The 20,236-nt window shown below is 43.0% G+C and overlaps 2 protein-coding genes across 2 annotated transcripts; one reads left to right on the plus strand and one right to left on the minus strand.

Moving 5' to 3' along the window:
* Window positions 1–3,646: 3,646 nt before the first annotated feature.
* On the plus strand, window positions 3,647–11,295 carry grk7a (G protein-coupled receptor kinase 7a). Its single transcript, XM_076746042.1, has 4 exons — window positions 3,647–4,385; window positions 6,154–6,609; window positions 9,150–9,430; window positions 9,721–11,295. The coding sequence occupies exons 1-4, from the start codon at window positions 3,789–3,791 to the stop codon at window positions 10,058–10,060; spliced, it is 1,674 nt and encodes a 557-aa protein (XP_076602157.1). The 5' UTR covers window positions 3,647–3,788; the 3' UTR covers window positions 10,061–11,295.
* Window positions 11,296–13,370: 2,075 nt separating this feature from the next.
* Window positions 13,371–18,482, minus strand: atp1b3a (ATPase Na+/K+ transporting subunit beta 3a). The gene is made up of 7 exons (XM_076745000.1): window positions 18,048–18,482; window positions 16,690–16,818; window positions 16,279–16,377; window positions 15,958–16,151; window positions 15,797–15,847; window positions 15,161–15,247; window positions 13,371–15,075 (listed from the first exon to the last, which is right to left on the minus strand). Exons 1-7 carry the CDS (start codon window positions 18,157–18,159, stop codon window positions 14,908–14,910), a joined length of 840 nt encoding a protein of 279 aa, XP_076601115.1. The 5' UTR covers window positions 18,160–18,482; the 3' UTR covers window positions 13,371–14,907.
* Window positions 18,483–20,236: the final 1,754 nt, after the last annotated feature.

Genomic DNA, 20,236 nt, shown 5'->3' on the forward strand with positions numbered 1-20,236 from the left:
CACCAAGTAACTCCACAGCAAGCTGCTGTCTGTCATCCTGTAGTGTCTGATTCAAAATCAACACCTGGCATGTCTACAAGAAGCAGTGAGCATGACTCAATTAAGATAATTAAAACACGTCTCCAGCCAGAACAGGTCAGCAAGATATTGTGATTGTTTCTATCTGTGTTGTTCGTACAGATCTTCTTTCTTCTATGACACCTCCACACTGCTTGTTCTCTTCTGCTGATAAAGCAGCAGATGCACCTTTGGCTCTTCTTTCCTGAATTTCGAAGACTGCACCCCCATTTGCCTTTCAGCATTACACTGTCTCTGTCAGAGTGTGGTCTTGTGAAAGCTGCTTGTTGGGCATTCAGACCCTGCAAAGAGGGTTAACTTTATCCAAATGCATTTCACCTTGCAATAATGCTCCAGATGAGCCTTTTTCATCACTGTGAGCTCGTCTCCACTAACGAATGTACAACAATGAAAGTAATTGTCCATTTCTCTTGGAAAACATGACACTGCATATAATTTGGTTTTGCTGACAGTTGGCATGATGCGTTGATGTGATATCAGCATGTTGCATGCATGGACCACATGGAAGAATGTCAAAGTCTGCTGTCTCCTTTATCGCTGAAAAAAGTAATTCCTTTTTTCTATTTATGGATTGCCTCGTGGGACAGATCAAACGGTCTTGCGGGCCTTGTACAGCCTGGCTTTCTAATCTAACCCTTCTGTCAACATCATTTTCAAATATCTCTCCTGCATAGTGGGAGATTTTAGTGTTTCTGCTTGGATCCAACTATTTAATCTCTTATAGAGCTGTCTTTAATTTAAATATACGATTATTTAATTTCCTCTTTCACCTCGTTTAAAGTGACATGATACTACACCTCTTTTGCTGATGAGAAAACAGAAACCTTGAGGTGAATGTCAGGCGTGCAGGTGTGTACTGCATCAGTGCTGTGTTTTTGTGCTGGTTCCATGTACTTGATATGTAAGTACTCGCTGAAACATTCCTGTTGACTGTATTTCCACTTTCTTCTATTTAATCCCCACTCTGCTACTGGAATACTTTCCACCTCTTACTTGAAAGCTTGAGAGAGGACTTAAGAGACTGGTGCCAGACCACGTAGCAGACCACGTAGCAGACCATGTGGGAAATAGGATGAGAATTCTCTGCACATCTTAACCTTTACTCCCTCCTCAGGCCAGGTTAATCCTCCCAAGGTTAAAGGAGCAGGCAGCTCAAAGATCAAACATCTAAATCTGAAAAGATCCAACATCTAAAACAGAGAAAAAGAATAATAGAAATGTCTCTCTCTCTCTTTATTCTCCATTTGGATTCCTGTTAACTTCCATGTGGTGGTCACTAAACTTCCTTGGGTCAACATAAAATGATAAAGAATCTATTTAATGAATTAATTTAAAATCATAGTATTGAAAAGACAAGAAATGCAACATAATACAAACATAAAAACTCTCCTAATCTCCCTTGTTGCTGCATAATCCCATATTCATTTCAGCATTCATTTGTTTCAGGCTGCTGCTGCAGGTGAACCCTCAACTTACCCCTCTCTGCCTTCCCTGACCTAGTTTAAGATAAAACCTGTGGTCTCTTTTCATCCACTCAGGAGGATTAAGTGCTTTACTGACACTATGACACACTACTCATATACAGCTTGTATGACATTTGACATATTTGCCTCTTTCTCTCTAAAATTGAAGTAGTTTGCGACATATTAGTAAGCACCATTCATATGTTTATTCTTTCCTTGATGTAATTGGTCGCTATTTTTTTTTCCAACCATTGCTTGCACTGTGTAGTTGTCTTCCTCGCCTTTAATAAGTGAAAGGGTCTCAGGAGCTCTCTGATGGCAAGCAACGACCTTGATCTTATGCACTGACGGCTTGAGACCATTTGAGAAAGGATTAGCTAATATTATCCAAGGTCTTACTGAATTAGCTTACATCGCCATATCTGTAACTTGGGGTTACTGCCAAAAGCAACAAAGGCAGGAAGAAGCCAAATTGTTACCACACGTGTGAAAATGAAGACCACCTGCCTGTATACAGTATCGAACAGTACATATTTATGCAGTCTAATACCTTAGGTCTGTCACACAACTCACGTCATTTTCCTCCAGCTATTCTCAAACAAACTAACAGAAAGAAGGTCTGGTGTCCCATTGATGTGATCCTCTGTTATCCAGCGGGGCTGTAGGAAGCAGAGTAAGTGTATTTTATGGTAGAGAAACCAGCTATTGAGGCCTTGTACTCACTATGCAGCACGTCACTTATTTGATCACCATATGATTGTAATTGTCACTGGCTGCATCCCACTGAGCACTTAATGTCGCTCATTTCAATTCATTATTTATTTTGTACACTTGACCAACATAATACACACATTCCGTGACTGAGAAGGACCAGGGAGGATAATCTTACATTACTTTCCCCCTGCTCAAAATAAATAACATAAAGGATCTACCACATACAGTATGGCTTGCCAATGCTTTTAACAACCTTTGTGTGTTAAAATGTGTGTGCTGTTGTGCACTCATTAAAAAAAACACGTACACAGGTAATGACAAAAGACTATGCACAAGTGTTACTCATCAAGATCATATCATCCAATTATTTGGCCTGTGGAACTTTTCTTGAGTTGAATAATAGATGAACACTGAAATACACTGCTTTAACATAGTATGTGCATACTGCGTTTTTAAAATCAAACCACACATATGTCTGCGCTTTAGCTATCATTTCATGCATCAACTTTTTGAAATATTCTACAAAACATAAAGGTATTACTTTTCAATATCACAGACATACAGCAGAGATCTCCACATGCCACATGCCACATATCATTATTATTATTATTATTATTATTAGTAGTAGTAGTAGGTGTAGTAGTAGTATGTCTATTACACAATGACTCAATGTAGAATTAGTCAGTTCAATAATGTGTAAAATTGTATTTTTTAAATTATGTTTAATACACTGTAAACATGACCTGACTAAATGAAACATTTTGAAAATACCTCCAAAAAAAAAGTATTTACTCACAGGCAAATGTGAGAATGAAAGAGCACGAGGGCAGAACGAGAAGCAGACAGATTAGGAGTAAGCTCTCTGAAGTACCTGCTCTTTGGAGGCTGGGAGGAGGAAAGAGAAGATGAGGATGCAGGTGGATATTCTGCCATATCGTAGAGCCATGGTTTACTATATTGCCTGTCTCAGTGAAAGTCATCAGCAGTAATCTTTGAAATGCTTCAAATACAATCGTATTTTCTCTCCATATACTACAGTATAATATGTAAATGCATAACTCCAGAATGATCATGAGAAGATCCTGCAAAAACTACTACTCTGCCAGTTTCCTTTCTAGAACATTTTCCTCCTTTTTGCTTTCTTTGTCATCATTAAATGCATAGTCAACAGAAACCATTGGATCACTGTTTGAGACTTCTGAACACCATTCGCACATACAGAGAGCAACAAAGCCTCTTAGGACAGAGCCCGCTTACGATTCCCTTTCCGTGCACAGCATCCTTGAATAGACCACACAAAGATCCTTAAGCCAAAATCCCTCCCTGGTATTTAATTCTAAATGAGTAATTACTGGGTGTGTCAGTGTGTCTTAGGTTTGCAGGTAGGCTGGGTGAAGGAGCTCATTTGCACGCGGGCTTTGGAGCGAATTGCACTCTCACACAGACAAATACATTCTGAAAGACGTTGCATCCCTGGGGAGCCACTGAAGAACCCAGTCACTTAGGGGGGACAGACCACATACAGCCGCCAAGATGTGTGACATGGGGGGACTGGATAACCTGGTGGCCAACACGGCCTACCTAAAGGCTCAGGGTGGCGATGACAAGGAGATGAGAAAGCGCCGTCGCAGCTTGTCTCTCCCCAAGCCTGAGCAATGTGCTTCGGTACGAGCGTCCATCGACAAGGACTTTACATCACTTTGTGAAAGGCAGCCTGTTGGCAAAAAGTTTTTCCGTGACTTCCTGGCAACGAAGCCTGAATATAAGCTTGCTGCTGATTTCCTGGATGAGCTGTATGACTGGGATCTGGCTGAAGGTGCAGCAAAAGACAAGGCACGCCAAAACATCATCAACAAGTTCTGCAAGGCTGACTCCAAGAACTTCCTGTCCTTTCTCAATGATGAGGTTGCTGGCAAATGCAAGGCTGTGACAGATGCCACCTTTGAGGAGGTGATGAAAGGCAAAGTTATGGAAGGTGTGAGAGAATATCTAAAAGCCAAACCCTTCACAGATTACCAGGCCAGCCCATTCTTTGATAAATTCCTCCAGTGGAAAGAGTATGAGAGACAGCCCATCAGTGATAAATACTTTTATGAGTTCAGAACTCTGGGCAAAGGAGGCTTCGGAGAGGTAAGCATGCAAACACGCCTACATATAGTTTCAAACAAGTCTGTTGAAGAGTGTGTTACGACAAACAATTTAACTTTGAACACTGCTTTTAGTTGCAGGACTCTAAATGCTCCTTACACATGATGGTGTAATCTCATTTCAAAAATATGGATTACTATCATATTTTGTATTGTATGTATGGACAAAAAAAAAATCAAGATAATATGCATTCAACATCTTTTGGAATTGTAATGATGGAGCTACAGAAGTAGTGTTATAATGCAGTGTCAGTGTCAATCCATTCTTAGGAAACCTCTAAGCTGCCGAGGAACGTTTGCTTTGAAGCATAAGAAAGGATATTTTAGGACAAGAGATCATACCTTAGATAATCGTGAGGATTTACCTTGTCTCAAGGTGACCATGAAGACCTGTAGCATACAGGCCTTTCTCTTGAATTTAAAGAAAATCTTGGCTGATGTTTCACAAGTAACAAATACAAAGCCACAATGCAGGAAGCAGTGATGTTGCTTTAATAGAGCTACTTAAGTGCTGTGGTTGTTTAAATGATGATTAATAGACATTGTTATTGTCTTATTGAGATCAAGAGCACTTCTTCAATATGGACCTGAGGATGACAGTAGAGCACAGAAAAAAATAACTCAGCAACTAAGAATATAAAATCACTCCAGATAGAAGTTTCAGGCTTGTCTGTTTTAACAGGCAAACTGTTGTGGAAACATAGTAAAGGAGCCAGAATATCAGGGACTGAAGATATCAGTATGAGTTCTGGTAAAAGAAAAACATTGTTGTGATAATCATCTGAAAGATTTGAGATTGATGAGAGATGTCTGAAAAAGGTCAAAGGCAAATTGTTAGAAGTTACCGTGGCTGATATGCACATAGAGAGGGCCCACAATCGACCCTTGAGGAACCTCTTTTCTGAATCAAGCTCTTAGCAACGAGCTTGAGTATACATCCCAGAATAAGGAAACTTATTAGGTAAATACAATAATACAAGTGTAGACAGTGGCTTAGACATTTAAAATGATTCAAGTAATTTTTAACTATATTGTTAATTAAAACAAAGGTAAAGGCAGCTACTAAACCTTCTCTAAATCTGCTGTGGCTAAAATGCTAAATTCTTCTAAAGCAGCAAAAACAGAGGTTTAAAGTTAAACATGGTGCATGATACTGGATAATCATTTTGAAACTGCTCATGTTATTGTCTTAGCAGTGCAAATGCAGTGGACAAACCTCATTGTCTGCCTATAGAGAAGGAAGTAAACAATACATGAAAGGTGTGAGTGAGACAGGTGGCAAATGGGGTGCCAAGGCCCCGCTGGGACACAAGGGTCAAGCCAGGTTGGCTTCTTGAACCTTCAGTCCAACCAGTGATTTATGACAAAGCAAACACACACTGTCCCTCTACTGCTCTAGAGGAGACATTTTTTGTGATTATATCCATGGTGAAATCACGAAAAATGTGATGCATAGATCGATGAGTTAAAGGATCAGCCTCATCTATTCTGTTTGATGTACTGTACTAAAGGTCTGTTTTGTAAGTTTTGTACACTTTCAAACACAGGACAAGTTATAATCAGATCTCTGCTGTCTGATCTGTGTAGCACAATGCTTCCTGTGCTGCCCACACACCTGCCTCTCAGCCTGTTACCAGTAGACCATATTTTGGCTCTGTGAAAAATTAACTCCAATATATCCAAAGAGAACTGTGTAAACATTGGTAATACAAAAGCCCATCTTTTTTTTAACAAATAATGCCTTTCTCCAGGTATGCGCTGTTCAGGTGAAGAACACAGGCCAGATGTATGCCTGCAAGAAGTTGTGTAAAAAGCGACTGAAGAAGAAGGGTGGGGAGAAGATGGCCCTGTTGGAGAAGAAGATCTTGGAGAAGGTTAACAGCCTGTTTCTGGTCAACTTGGCATACGCTTATGACACCAAGACCCACCTGTGCCTTGTCATGACCCTGATGAACGGAGGAGACCTCAAGTACCACATTTACAACATAGGCTATGATGGCAAGGGCGCAGACAAGGGCATTGAGATGAAGCGCATCATCCACTACACAGCGCAGATCACCACCGGCATTCTGCATCTGCACGACATGAATATCATATACCGTGACATGAAGCCAGAGAACGTGTTGCTGGATAGCCAAGGCCAGTGCCGACTTTCAGATTTGGGTCTGGCCATCGAGCTTGCTCCAGAGAAGACTGTTACACAGATGGTGAGTAGCAGTGACATTGTGGTTGAAATGGCAAATGCAGACCTCTTCCCTTTTGAAACCTAATAAAAAAAGTGCTCTAAGTGCACTAAGTTGCACTCTCAAAGCCATTAGGTTGCTGCTAATATGAGAGGACCCAGCTGGATGATGTCAGCGACGATAATGGGAATCATAATAGACATTACATCATGGTGAAAGATGTCTACCTTAAAGGGCCATTTCATCTATTATTCAAGGTCTTTGAACTTTCACACACCAAATGGCAGACAGGCTGTTCTGTGTAGCTGATCTTGAAACTAGCAGGATTTGAAGTCATCATCGACATGGTTGGACTAAGTTTAAGACCACACATACACACAAACAGCAACAGAAAAGAAATAGAATGAAACACTGGCTGCTGGGTGGCACCTCATCTACATCTGCACCCTGTCTGGGTTCACTTATCTGAAGATGAGGATGAAGCTAAAAACTGGACTCAGGCTCTTGGACAGGCTGCCGGTCTTGGTGGGGGCTTTTCTTTTAAATCCGGACAGGGATTAACAGAATGCTTAAAGATCTGTGCAATGAGAGTCTCTGAATCCATTATGTAACTCATTTGATCCTTAAGCAGTCAGATTATAGCCAGGCCATTTATAGGCCACCATTTTGTGTAGGGGCTATGTTGGAAACCTCGGAGGTCCAGCGCTCGTAACAGTCACAGTCAATATATGTAAGAAGGTTTCCCTCAGCAGCTTGGGTACAGAGATTTAGTTATTTCTGTAGAGGCGTTACCTTGAGAGAACTGCCTCAGCTGTGTGCCCTCTCTTCTGCAGAACACTTCAGGAAGTCTCTAGCCTATAATTCTTCTTCTTGCCATGAGCAAGAGTAACAGTCATCAGTGAGTTCAGCTTGATGTTCCACCACCGGCTCTTGCATCTAAATGAGGATGACTCAACAATATACAGAAGAAACGGTTGTCAGTGACAGAGCGCCGTGACGGCCTGTCAGATCAGACGCTTTAAAAATTTGTCAGGTGCTGACAGAAATGTTTAATAGAGATGGGGCGTGATCACAGTCTTACAAAGAGAGTGAAGAATCTGAGAATGAACGAGTGTACAGAACATTGTCTTCAAATATCTTCCATTTTTGTTTCACAACACCTACAATATGTTACACCTGACATGCCGTAACCTATGGATGACCTGAGAAAGATAAAGTATTCTTTCTTCGGGACTTACTTGCAGTAGCAAAGAGTAAGCTCTCAGTTCCATGAAAGTCCAGTAAGCTCATTATCCAGTACTCTGATGCTCCTCAACCAGCCAAAATGACTGGGCTAACCTCCTACAGGCAAGGCTGGCTTTGGTCCGCTAATCCTCTTAGTGGGCATTACACAAGTCTGTCCCTGATTAGATTGACAGATCCCGGTAAAAAGCTGTTGAATGTTGAAGATGTTTAGACATATTATTTTGCAAACAAGGTGACTTCAACCGGGATGAAAAATGTCAGTGAGATCAGATCAGATCAGATTCATTTTGTCACCTGTCATGAAAGAGCTTTGCCCCGTTGATGGACCAGAGTGTGTAGGTTCTTTATTTGTTGAGTTAAACTGATTACCAACAGATACACACATGTCAGGTGAACAGAACGTTGGTACTATAAGCCACAAGGGAAAGTTGAAAATAATGCAGCAGTTTAATATAGTTAGGCATCGGAGTTAGGATGAGGACAGCTCTCAAATGAGTTTAATGATCACAATCTGTCATGCAAAAAAAAACAAGGTGCACATTTTCATGACACTTACAGTAGCAGTTGTAAGTTGTAAGAGCTTGCTAAATGATTCAGTGTCAGTTGCTTTGAGGTCATGCTAATGTCTCTTAGGTGATGCTTTATTAAAGTGCTATAAAAGGATACCGTACCTTTAAAGCACTTCATGTGCTAACATAGGATTCTCCTGAAAAAGATTTTTTCAGCAGGGTTTCTTCAGGTTTCTTCAGGAGCTCTTGACTCTGCACCAGTTTTCCATGTATGGCATGTCTGTGTGTTGTCTGGGTGCTATGCATTTCTGCTGGTGGCTGGATCATCCAGAAATGGCCAGACTTTATATAAGAGGCTGGACAACTCTGTCAGTGTGTAGACACACATGACTCTTGACAGGTAGTAGGCTTAGCATTAGGATTAAGCTCCTGGTTCGAGGATGCAGGTCAGGTCATAGAGGGAGGCGAACCGAGGAGCAGGCCCAGAGCAGGCAAGAGAGACGAAGGTCAAAGTAACACAGAGGGAGACAGAAAGAGACGATGGCAAAGACGAGAGTAAAGCTATTAGTAACCCAGGCAACTAACGAACAGTATGCAACACTTGTCAATGTCACTTGGATGAAGGTTGTATTGTCGTTGTTGTAAAGTAGTTCTTTATTATTCTGTCACTCCAGAAGACTGTACCTCTGTTCTTTCTGTGTCTGTTCAGGAACATGGCTATGCACCGTTTGCAATGTTCATGTCACGTCATGTTGTATTGATGTGCCTCATATTCAATTCAGTCCCCCTACCCTCCTCTCTCTCCTCCAGGCTGGTACTGGAGCATACATGGCCCCCGAGCTCCTGAACAAAACTCCATACAGGACATCAGTGGACTGGTGGGCCCTGGGCTGCAGTATCTATGAGATGGTGGCTGGCTACACGCCTTTCAAAGGCCCCGAGAGCAAGAAGGAGAAGGTGGAGAAGGAAGAGGTGCAGCGCCGCATTATCAACGAGGAGCCCAAGTGGGAGCACAGGTGCTTTGATGCTGTCACCAAGGACATCATCCAGCAGTTCCTCAAGAAGAAAATCGAAGAGCGCCTTGGCATGAAGTAAGAGCAAGTCATGTGCTGTTAAGTGGCTACACACAGTCGCGTAGTGAATCTGACATGTTGTCAATTTTTGGTTTATTGGAATTAGTGTAGTATATTGATTAACAGTATATGAGTCAAATTTTGGAGCAACAAGCTTATTAAGAATGATCTGGTTGAGTAAGGGAACCACCGAGCTGAGAATGCTTTCACCTTAACTGTAACCAAAAGTTTCCACGTTTTACTTCATTAAATCTGACAGTGTACTTTTCAAACACTGATGGAGAAGTTTTTTTTTGCTATCTCATTAGGAACAACATGGAGGATCCCAGGAAGCACGAGTGGTTCAAGTCCATCAACTTCCCCCGTCTGGAGGCCGGGCTGGTGGATCCTCCTTGGACGCCCAAGCCCAATGTTGTCTATGCTAAGGACACCGGCGACATTGCCGAATTCTCCGAGATCAAGGGCATCGAGTTTGACGCCAAGGACGATAAATTCTTCAAGGAATTTAGCACGGGCGCTGTGGCCATTCAGTGGCAGCAGGAGATGGTTGAGACCGGACTGTTTGACGAGCTTAATGATCCCAACAGGAAAGAGGGTGGAGGAGATCCCGATGATGAAAAGAAGTCTGGCACGTGTATATTGCTGTGAGAAGCCACACGTTTGATGTCAGAAACCAGTAATATCACTCAATAATTTGTTTTTATCAGTCAGATATACTTAACATTGGTGTAAAAGATGTTTCGCGAAAGAGGCGAGCATGAGCGTCTATGCTGAGAAAGATGTACCACCCTCTCTTATAAGGATGCTCATGGTTTAGAGATCTACTGCTTTTGAGGCAAGGTTCAGTAAAATACGGAGCATGTGATGACATATTTTGGGCATCGTCTCTCTGGTTCACAGCTTTTCTTGCAAATATATGTATGTAATGATGTAGACGTGCAACCACGTTGAACCTAAACGATTGCTAGGAGTAATTTTCACAATCGTTTCATTAAGGATGCTAGTGTTAGATTGCTAAGTCAGAGGGCTTTGTGCCAGAAACACTATGTTACTTTATGAAGAAAATGTCTAATTCCAAACGGCCTAAGAAGTGAATTTTCAGACAGTGTTTGCAGTAGAATTACCTGCTGAAACAATGCTGTTACGTTCAACATTAAGCTTGAAACCAATTGGAACAAACATCCTCTAGACCTTGAAACTGTTCAGTTTGAGTTTCTTCAAGTAGACTTTTCAGACGTTACGTCATTTCTTAGCACTCCCCCTCCATTATTGATGCCATTATGAGGTCACACTTTCTACAATGCAGAATGCTTTTTAAGCACATGTGACAGTGATAGTTCTAGTGCTTATTTAACACTATATGCTGTGATCCTAAACCTTATAATTAAGGCTGTCACCGCATTTACATCCTACATATTTTAGTTTTATATAAAGCATAAAAGGCAATTGTTGCGATTGTATTTATTGTATATAAAGAAATCTATCCAAATCTATGCACAGAGAGAGCGAGAGGCAGAGATGTAAGTCATTTAGAATTTATTTGAAAGAAAATGAAGAATACTGAACACCTTTTCACTGAGTCCCTCTACTGTTGGTGCTATGAGGCTCAACTCAGTGACAAATGGAGAGTCTGTATCGCTGGGATGCTGGGAGAGCGATGAGTGCAGGAACAGACGTTCATTGCTGCATATGAAGGAGGTAAATTAGATGAGTTGGGCAATAATTTCCTGCAGCAGGAATGTGCAGGTTGCCCTGTCCACCGCCCTGAAACACTGTGATACTTCAGGGCTCTTTTCTTAGTTTGAGATGAGTGAGAATAACTCAAACTAGCCAGATCCTGAAAAAAAAAAAAAACTCCACTGCTGTGGTCGTTAAGCTGAGTATAGAGACTTGGGTTAGTTCAAAAGAAAATCCTTGTTATTCTTGTTTACTTGTCTCAGGGTAATAATTTCCAGATTTTGGGCAGAGTTGAGTTTTTACAGTTAATGTTAATATGACATAAATATATATGATACTTGTACTTGTAAATATAACATGAGAGGAATGGCTACTATAGAAATAGTAAAGCAGAGATTTCCTTGAATCTTGAATCATTTGAATTAAAACATATGTCTTTTAAAATGTGTGTCTGTTGTGTGGCTACGAATGTTCATGTGTTTGTCTCAATACATTTGTTGCAGTGTTGGGGCTTAAAAAGGCTTCCAGAGCACCACCAGCGTCAGGGAGGGCCTCAAATTGTGCCATGTTATGCATGTTCTCCGGCCTAAATATAACCACAGAGAAAGTGCTGCCAGGGACTCTGGAGTAAAACCTAAAAATATCAACTGCATTAATCCCTCTCAGGATGCTGACTACAGCCAGGCTGTGCTCCAGGCTGCCGCAAATTGGCAAGTTCACCTCTTAGCTGATAAGGCGATAACCAGTGTTATCCTTGCGCCTTCTTTGCTTAAATCAGCTTCAAATCCCCTCAGGTGAAGTATCTAGATGTTACTGCCAAGTGACGGTCTGAGCAGAAAACAGCAGCTACAGTAATGATTATTATTATTATTTTTTTTAGAAAGACAAATCTAAGAATCAGCCAATTGCCTGTGGGCGCTGAACAGGGAAATGTGAGCCCACTGATACTGATAACACATCAAACACAGGTAGCAGAGGCTTATTTAGAGATATTTTCAGCCCAGTCTTTCATTTCTAAGTAGTTCTGACATTTACATTTCCCTTTTATTGGCCAGTCAATTAAATGTTCTTTTGTCACCAACCCCACTCATTTACAGCAGTCTAACTCAAGGACATGCTGCCGCTAAGCCTGGAGAGATGATCTCACATAGCAGGACCTGATAGAAGCTGCAGGTCAGTGATGGACAGAGCCGCTGCTGCTGCCTCAGCACATTGTGGGAGGTGGAGGGACTGAGGAGCTGTGCAGGTAGAGGAGACAGGTGTGATCAGACTTCTTTAAACACTGACAAAGGCGCCACAGTCTCTGTGGGTCTAGTTATGGGTATAACGATTCTCTCAGTGATTAGGATGCAGTGTATGTTCCCGTAAACATCAAAATAATTTGAGATAAAATGAGATTTCCATGTACCTGACACAACTTAACACAAGTTTACTGGATATGATTTTAGTGGTGGAGGTGAAAAAAACAAACTACAGCTTTTACCCTCTTGGCTCATTTCACCTGATACTGTAGAAACCAATGGGATGTTTCGCTGTGTGGATGTGTCGACATCGATTTGTGTCATCAGAAAAGACACAAGATGGAGAAATGGGAAATGTAAGACGCTTCACTAACCTCATCAGCATCTGAGCCACGCTCTCTTCAGCTCACCATGTTTCTGGCTCCCTCCTGTGGCTCCTCATTTCTACCACAATGATGGCGAGAATGTGGCTGAGAGCTCAGTGATGGAAGGCCAAGACACTATCTCAGCAATGTCACTCAGTGCGCCTGGTTTCTCTCCGCTGTCAAGTTATGAAGCTCACAAACAATTTGCAGTTTGGATTCTTGTGTGTTTCGTCATTCTATTTTACGTCCATTGCCCTGACTTTGCTCAAAAACCGAGATAAACCAGCCGAAAAACCAAAAGCAGCGGTGGACAGAAACTAAGTACAATTACTCAGATACTAGCAGAGCTTTGAAATACTTGGACAGTGAGTATTAGATGGTACTAGGTATTAGGGAAAACTAAGGTAAGATTTTACATTTGAATACATGAAACATACAGTATATAGAAAGATTTTCAAAGATTAAATCAGTATTTCATAACCTTTTGGGCTTGTGACAATAAGCAGTGGTTGGGGCGCCTTATCACAATTCAAGCATCTATGAGTCGTTGGCGGTCCCACCAATGACTGATGTCCCCTCTAAACTTCTCAGATGGCTTCATTTCACTGACTGTTCGAGGCCCAAAGAGTTAAACCCAATGAAGAAACGATTCAAAAAACAGACAGGAGAAAAAACTCTCTTTTTTTCTTCAAAATCACTTTTATTCCACAATTTATTTCATCAGGTCTTAAGGCACCCTGAAGAGATGTTACAAGTTGTTCTTTCAAATGTGGGTTCCTTTTAAGACTGTGTAAACATAGCTTTGAATAAGATAATTTCCTGTAAATCTTTGCTTAAATTATTTCTTTACAGTGCACAGACATTGTGTTTTGTGACAAAAATACAATGTGAATTAAGTAAATATGGTAGATAGTGTATATATATATACATTGAAGAGTAATAGATTGGCAGACAATCAGATCAACAGGCTGAAGAAGAGAGAAAACTAACAAACAATCTTTGAGACCCAGATAGATATACAGATCACGTAAAGATATACAGTACATAGTTACAGTGAACTTTTTATTTTTGCAATGTTTTCCCAGCGCCTCTCCGCCTTTGACGCAGTTTTCACACTGTACCTTCTGTGTGTTTGTGTGTGTGTGTGTGTGTGTGTGTGTGTGTGTTGCCTCAGCCACCACAATACGCAGCACCCTTGCGAGGTGGAGCGAGACAACTTATCTGGTCCTGGAGGGCTCACCCACAATGTTGGCTATTGCGGTGGAGAGGTGAGTAAACAGGAAGACGGGCAGACAGGAAGACGGACGGACATGCAGGCAGACAGACAGACAGACAGACAGACAGACAAACAGACAGCACAAGACTGGGTTGTGGCTACGCGGACCACAACACAAAGATCTATCTATAACTCCCTAAATATGGTAAAGATCACAATGTATTTATATGTAGAAAGGGACTTTGTAATTGGCATTTCATATACAGGGATACAGTGGCTATACTTGATTATCAAGGTACGTTCCTATGAAGTCTTCGTGATGTGATAATGTGAATACTCTGGAGTTGTGTTGGAAATGTTCTACTTTCTCAATTGTACTATACAGCAAGATAAAAATCCTCTCAATACCAGCGATAATACAGTTGTTCATACAGTTTGGAGAGATGAAAACAACGCTCTCTTCCTGACAGCAGGAAGATCTAAAAGAAAAAAAAACATTTCAAAAAGTTGTATCAGCAATTACACAACAGCTCCAAATGGCTTGGTTGCAATGGCTATAAGTTATCTAATCACACCAATGCTAAAAATAATAAAATAATAATTAGAAGAAGAAACAGAGTGAGGGATGAGCAGTGCAACAGGTGAACAGAAGGATGGGTGGATGGGTGGATGGGGTCAGAGCAGGAGCAGAGCCTGTGTTTTGTTCTGGGGATCTTTGAGGAGGTCAGCAAGGAATCATGAAAGAAAGAAGGGTCAGAAAAGTCATCAAAGCAACATTCGATATCTGCGTCTGACTGGCTCTCCAACAGGAAGCCACACTAATCTACATCGAACTGTTTGCCCCCCCCCCCCCCCCGAAAATGCCATCTTTGCGACGTATTTGACACTTCCTTCCTTTTTTTTTCTTTTTTTTTTTTTTTACATTTTTAAACATAAATCCTTAGCAAATGTTGGCAGCCTCTGCATTGGGTTTCCTTTTACCACCTGTCTTCCCTCTCACTCGACCACCTTGATCCTGAAGGTGACGCGGCCCAGGAACTTGTCCCTTTCGTCGTTGTTGCGGAGGTCAGAGCCCTCCACCCTGCACTCCACCGGGAGCTCCTTGTTGTAGTCCTCCTTGGCGAGCAGCAGCTTTACAGCCACCAAGGGCTGCACGTAATTCTCCTGCATCAAGAAAGAGACAGTCTGTCAATAACACATCCCTGAGAGGACGTTAGCAGACGTGATCCGACCGGGGATAAATACTTACATGGGCTTTCTTGCCATAGTAGGGGAAATACATCTTATCGATACGCCCCTCGCTGGGGAAATACTGCATTTGGACCGGGTTTTCTTTCTACAAAGAAGAACACGTGTTAGTCAATGGAAATTTGACATTAAATGCATTTCATTATGTTAAATAAATCGCACTTCCCCAAGATCACATGAAATGGGACATGGAGAAAAGGAAAATGAATGACCCTGTGTAGTTAGCAAAGAGACTTATATGAGAGAGAAAACATGATGTGCTCTGCTTTAATCTGCAAAAAGGACATTTGTGGTTTAAAACTACGCCGATTAGTTTAAGATGACTTGAAAATGGCACTAAAATGGGTTTAGAGGCACCTGCATAATGACCTGTTACATAATAAAAATGTGTTAACACTCCTACTGGCCTTATCCTCATAATTTGCATATTATCTTACCCTAAAGCCGTCAGTGACAGCATGCAGAAAGAAATCAGACACAAAAACAAACAAAAAGAAGGAAGAAATGAAAGCAAGATCAACAGAAAGAAAATATTGAGACTGTTATGGTCATCTTTTATGAGAGAAATGAAAAGAAAAAAATACACATACGAGCAAGTACAGCACATGTACAGCAGAGTGTGGAAAAGCATGTTTACCTTTACTGTGCAGTTGATGTAAGGATCCCCACGAGGCTTCAGGCCGATGATCTGTGAGGTGAGGGAAACACCAGGGTTTGAGACTGTGTAGAACCAAAGCTAGAGATAAAAGGATTAATCAGGAATTTTGGCAGCTGTCGGTCAGTGAAAACGGGTGTTACCCTGTTCATTTTCAGCAGCACGCAGGGTTTTCCCTCAGCGTATCCAAAATTGGTGTCAGAGAGGCCAGAGCACAGACTCAGGAAGCCCCTCTTGAAGCGACAAGCCTTCTTTGTCATGTCCTCGCTGTTGTCCTGCACATAATAATCTCCCTGGGGGCAGTCCTCGTTCTTCTCCTGCTCCGTGTCATTATATCCTAAAGACGGAGACGCAGACACGCTCAGATGAATGGAACGAATCATTGGAAAAAAGGTCTGCAGGAAGAAGAGTGGAATCCGTTTTTAATGTTCATTTATCTTTGCATCGGGGAGAAGTGCACTTACTTTGCAGGAAGGACTCCAAGTGTTTGACATACTGTGCGTACTTGAGCGGGTCGGATTTGTTGAACATGATGTCCAGTGAGTTTGGACGAATCACCAACCCTGCAACAAAGACAGAAAGCAATACAGAGTAGAGAAGTAAATGATCCTGATGCACAGCCATCGGCGGGCTTGTCTCGAATTACAGCTGGATGGAAAACATTCTCCATCCAGTCAACAGCCTGCACTGCTGAGGAGGAAGAGACTTCAAAATAGATCGATACAAAAAGCAGCTGTAATGTTAGCACATCATTGTGACAGCGGCTCATTGGTGCCAGTATGAATAATGGATGTACTCAAAAAGAAATGCTGCAAGTTCCAGTAGCTGAAAGCCCTGTTTCCCTCCCCTGGAATGTGTGTTTGACAGACACTAACCTGGGTAGGGAACGCGGTCTCGGTACCTTGGCACATAGTCATCCAGAGTGAGCAGCAGCACCCACATGGTCAGGGCGAACATACCGGCCAAGAAACAGTAGAAAACCAGGTAGAACAGCAGGATGAGGGCTGGAGAAAGGAAAAGGAACAGAAAGGGGACATAATGACGGACAGAGACAGACGAGGGTCATGTATAATTAACTACGCTCGAGCTCGGACAAATGCCTTGTGATTTCCCACATCCTTCCTTGTTTTCGGGTTGAGAGAAGTTGCCATTTGAGTTTACGATCCTTACGAGAGTAACCATTTTGGATCAAGAGGGCTGTGCTACTCCTGCTACCAGATCTGAGGCCATTTTCACTGGAGACCCCTCAGTGTCAAATCACACAGGCTTTAAGGATGACGCACAGTGCTCACAGCATCTGAAGCCTCATTCATCCAAAGCAGGGAGGAGGGGAAGAAAGAGCCACAGCTATGGAAACATCTGACTCAAAATGGTTCACCACCATCCAGCTTGCACAGCATGGATGCCCTCTAAGTTAAAAAAAAAAAAAAAAAGGGATGGACCCCTCAGCTTCCTGCTGTACATCCCCCCTTCCTCTCATTCCTCTCCAACAGCATCCCACAATGCACCTGCCTAGTGCGTGAAAGAGAGAGAAAGAGGAGAGAGGGAATCCCATTTGACCTTGACAGGCATGCTAATGTGGGCGGCCATGCAACTGCAATGGAGCATCCCACTGCACAGCAGCACAGGGGCCCAGGCAGCCTGACAGCAAGCGCTAGCCTATAAGAGCTGGCTGCTGGAGGGAGGGTCGTGAGTTACTCCCTCACTCTGGAAATAACTGGGGAATCATTATATAAAATGTATGGCCTGAACAGGCAGAGATTGAGCACAGGAATGCTGAGGCACACTCATCAGATGGGATTAGGTAACGAGGGCTTTGATCAACTGAGGTCTTCACTGTCAATTGTCTGATAATCCTGTTAATGTGGATGATACATATGAAAAATCTCTCGTGTTAAGATTGATCATCACCTGGTTGCTGATTTCTGCCTATGCAGCAAAGACAGGCCGGTACACACCTCTGATAGCATCACTCATCTCCGTGAGCCTCTTGGTACAGGCTTCTCCTTTACACCTTCACGTAGGCCTGTGATGGCTCCTCCGCTAATCCATATCTGTATGGCATTCATTTTTACCCATATATGCACAGAAATATGCAGCAGGCTATTTAGTCAAGAGGCACGCATCTGTTAATGCTTTGAAAATGAGAAGAGGAGGGCACCAGATTAGGTTTAAGCCCCGTGAATGTCAAAGCACATCTCCTAATTGACTGCTGTGTAGCGGGGATCCTTACCCCAGCTGCTGGCCGTGCGACCCAGCACCTCCCCGGTCCTCGGGTTGTAGATGGAGTCCTTCCAGCTGGACGTGTTCTCCTTGTTGGCCGGTTTATCTTCGGTGCTCGCCATGGTGATTCTGTTTTTTTCTTTTTCTTTTTTTTTATTTGCTCCAAAATGTGCGGTTTCTTCTCCCTGAAAAAATGCAGAAAAAGGGCAGCGGGCGATGTGGTGAGGCGAAGAAGCCGGCGAGGCGGCGGTGAGTGGAGTGGGCGGTGAAGAGAGAGAGGGAGAGAGAGGGGGAGAGCAGAAGGAGAGAGATGCTCTGGTGGAATAAAAAAAAAAAAAAACGAGAAGAGGAAGGTGAGGAAAGGAGAAGAAAAAAAATCAGTGACGTCCACACAAGCCCCGTCGTGGCAGCTGATGCAGTGCGACCAGATGGATGTACATTGGCTAACGACGGAGGGACGCAGACGCTCAGTTTCGCGCACATATTATAAATAGAGCGCACGCTATCTTCCTGATCATCAGTTCTGTTATAATGGCCACATGCTTGGGAACGAGCTGGGGTCTCCATTTCACATAGAGTGTCTGCAGGCTGTGGGAGCCCTCGGCAAACACAAGAAAAAACGCACAAATGTGCATCTACAGTGTGAAATCGGAGGCTTAAAGTGCGTCTGTGGTGAACCTGTAGGTCTAAAAGGTACTTGTCGTCTTCTGTGGCATCGCAATGATGTTGTCTATCATCTTGATTCATTCGAGGTTCACCACAGCTCATCTGCGTTGAGTCACCAAAGCAATAAGCAATCCTAAAGGCTGGAGAGTGTTTCGACAGCAGTGGATGCTCTGCTGATCACTCTGCAGAAAGCTCTGGTTTAGTGCACGCACACGCACGCGCGCACACACACACGCACACACACCTATAAGTACATAAATGACACTGATCAGCATATTTGAAGCCCATGAGTGTGTTATGTGTGACTGACTGGTTAAGCATAGATATTTGGAGCATTTGCCAATTCTTGTTGCTATGGCAATTGAGCACCACTGTGTGTGTGAGTGTGAGAGAGAGGAAGGCAGAGAGAGAAAGGAATGCACAGAGAGAGAGAGAGAGAGAGAGAGAGAGAGAGAGGTACATATAGTGCATGACTGGAAACAGATGTGTCAAAGTTAACAGACAACAACACTTTTTCGGGGGAGCCTCATCCCAACATTGTCTACGGATCAATCAGCTCCAGCTGCAGAACAATTACATCTCATCTCATCTGTATTCAAGCCTGTGCTTTGCCAGCCTGTACACATTTATGTCGTGCTAATCACTGAAATGAACAGAGGAGTTAGGTGCTCAGGCAGCAGGGGGAGAGGCTGAGACACTGACAGGGGGGTGGGGGGTGGGGGGTGGAAGACAAAAGCTTAACTTCCAACCCCCTGACTCTCCGCCGAACAATCCCAGTGTGTCACAGAGAAAAGAGAAGAGGGAGTTATATAATGACCCCTGATGCAGGGTTCAGCTTGTATGGGGGAGGGGGACCTGGAGTAGTGGTCACACTGCATCCAGTTCCTGCTGTCAGATTGAATTTGTTGCAAGGCAGGGTCCGCCACAACTCATACAATGCAGTACCAAGCACAATGCTAGCACACACACACCCATTTTCCTGATTAGTGTGAGAGCCGGCAGCACTGATTCATGGGTTAGTCCTGTCTGTCTCACTCACTCCAGCACATTTTTCACTGTGAAGGCATCCTGTTGCAGGCCAAGCCCACTGGAAACAGCCCCCCCCCCCCCCCCCAAAAAAAAAAAAAAAAAACTGACAGTGACAAGTAGAGGAAGTGTTTCATTGCAGGAAAGAGGGGTGGGGGGGGGTTTGATGCAGAAAAACTATACTGTGTGCATCTTACACAAAACTCCTGCTTCTCCTCTGAGAGGACAAGCACACAATCCTCCCATTGTTTAGGAAAACCCCCTTTTCTGTGCTCTCAATTAGCGCCCCCTTCACCATACCAGCACCACGAGCAGGAAAACACACCCCATTTGTTCTCAGTCACTCCATCCGCAAGCTACCATAGCAACACTCACAGCGAGGCTGGTCGCATCAATGGGAAGCAACCCCTCCACTCATCTAACAGCCTGGGTTTGTGATAATTCCCCAGGCACAAGACAGCGGCATTTCCCCAGGGTCCATGTGGAGGCAGGACCCTTCAGGCAGCA

This window comes from Chaetodon auriga, chromosome 12, assembly GCF_051107435.1.
Source record: "Chaetodon auriga isolate fChaAug3 chromosome 12, fChaAug3.hap1, whole genome shotgun sequence".
Lineage (NCBI taxonomy): Eukaryota > Metazoa > Chordata > Actinopteri > Chaetodontiformes > Chaetodontidae > Chaetodon > Chaetodon auriga.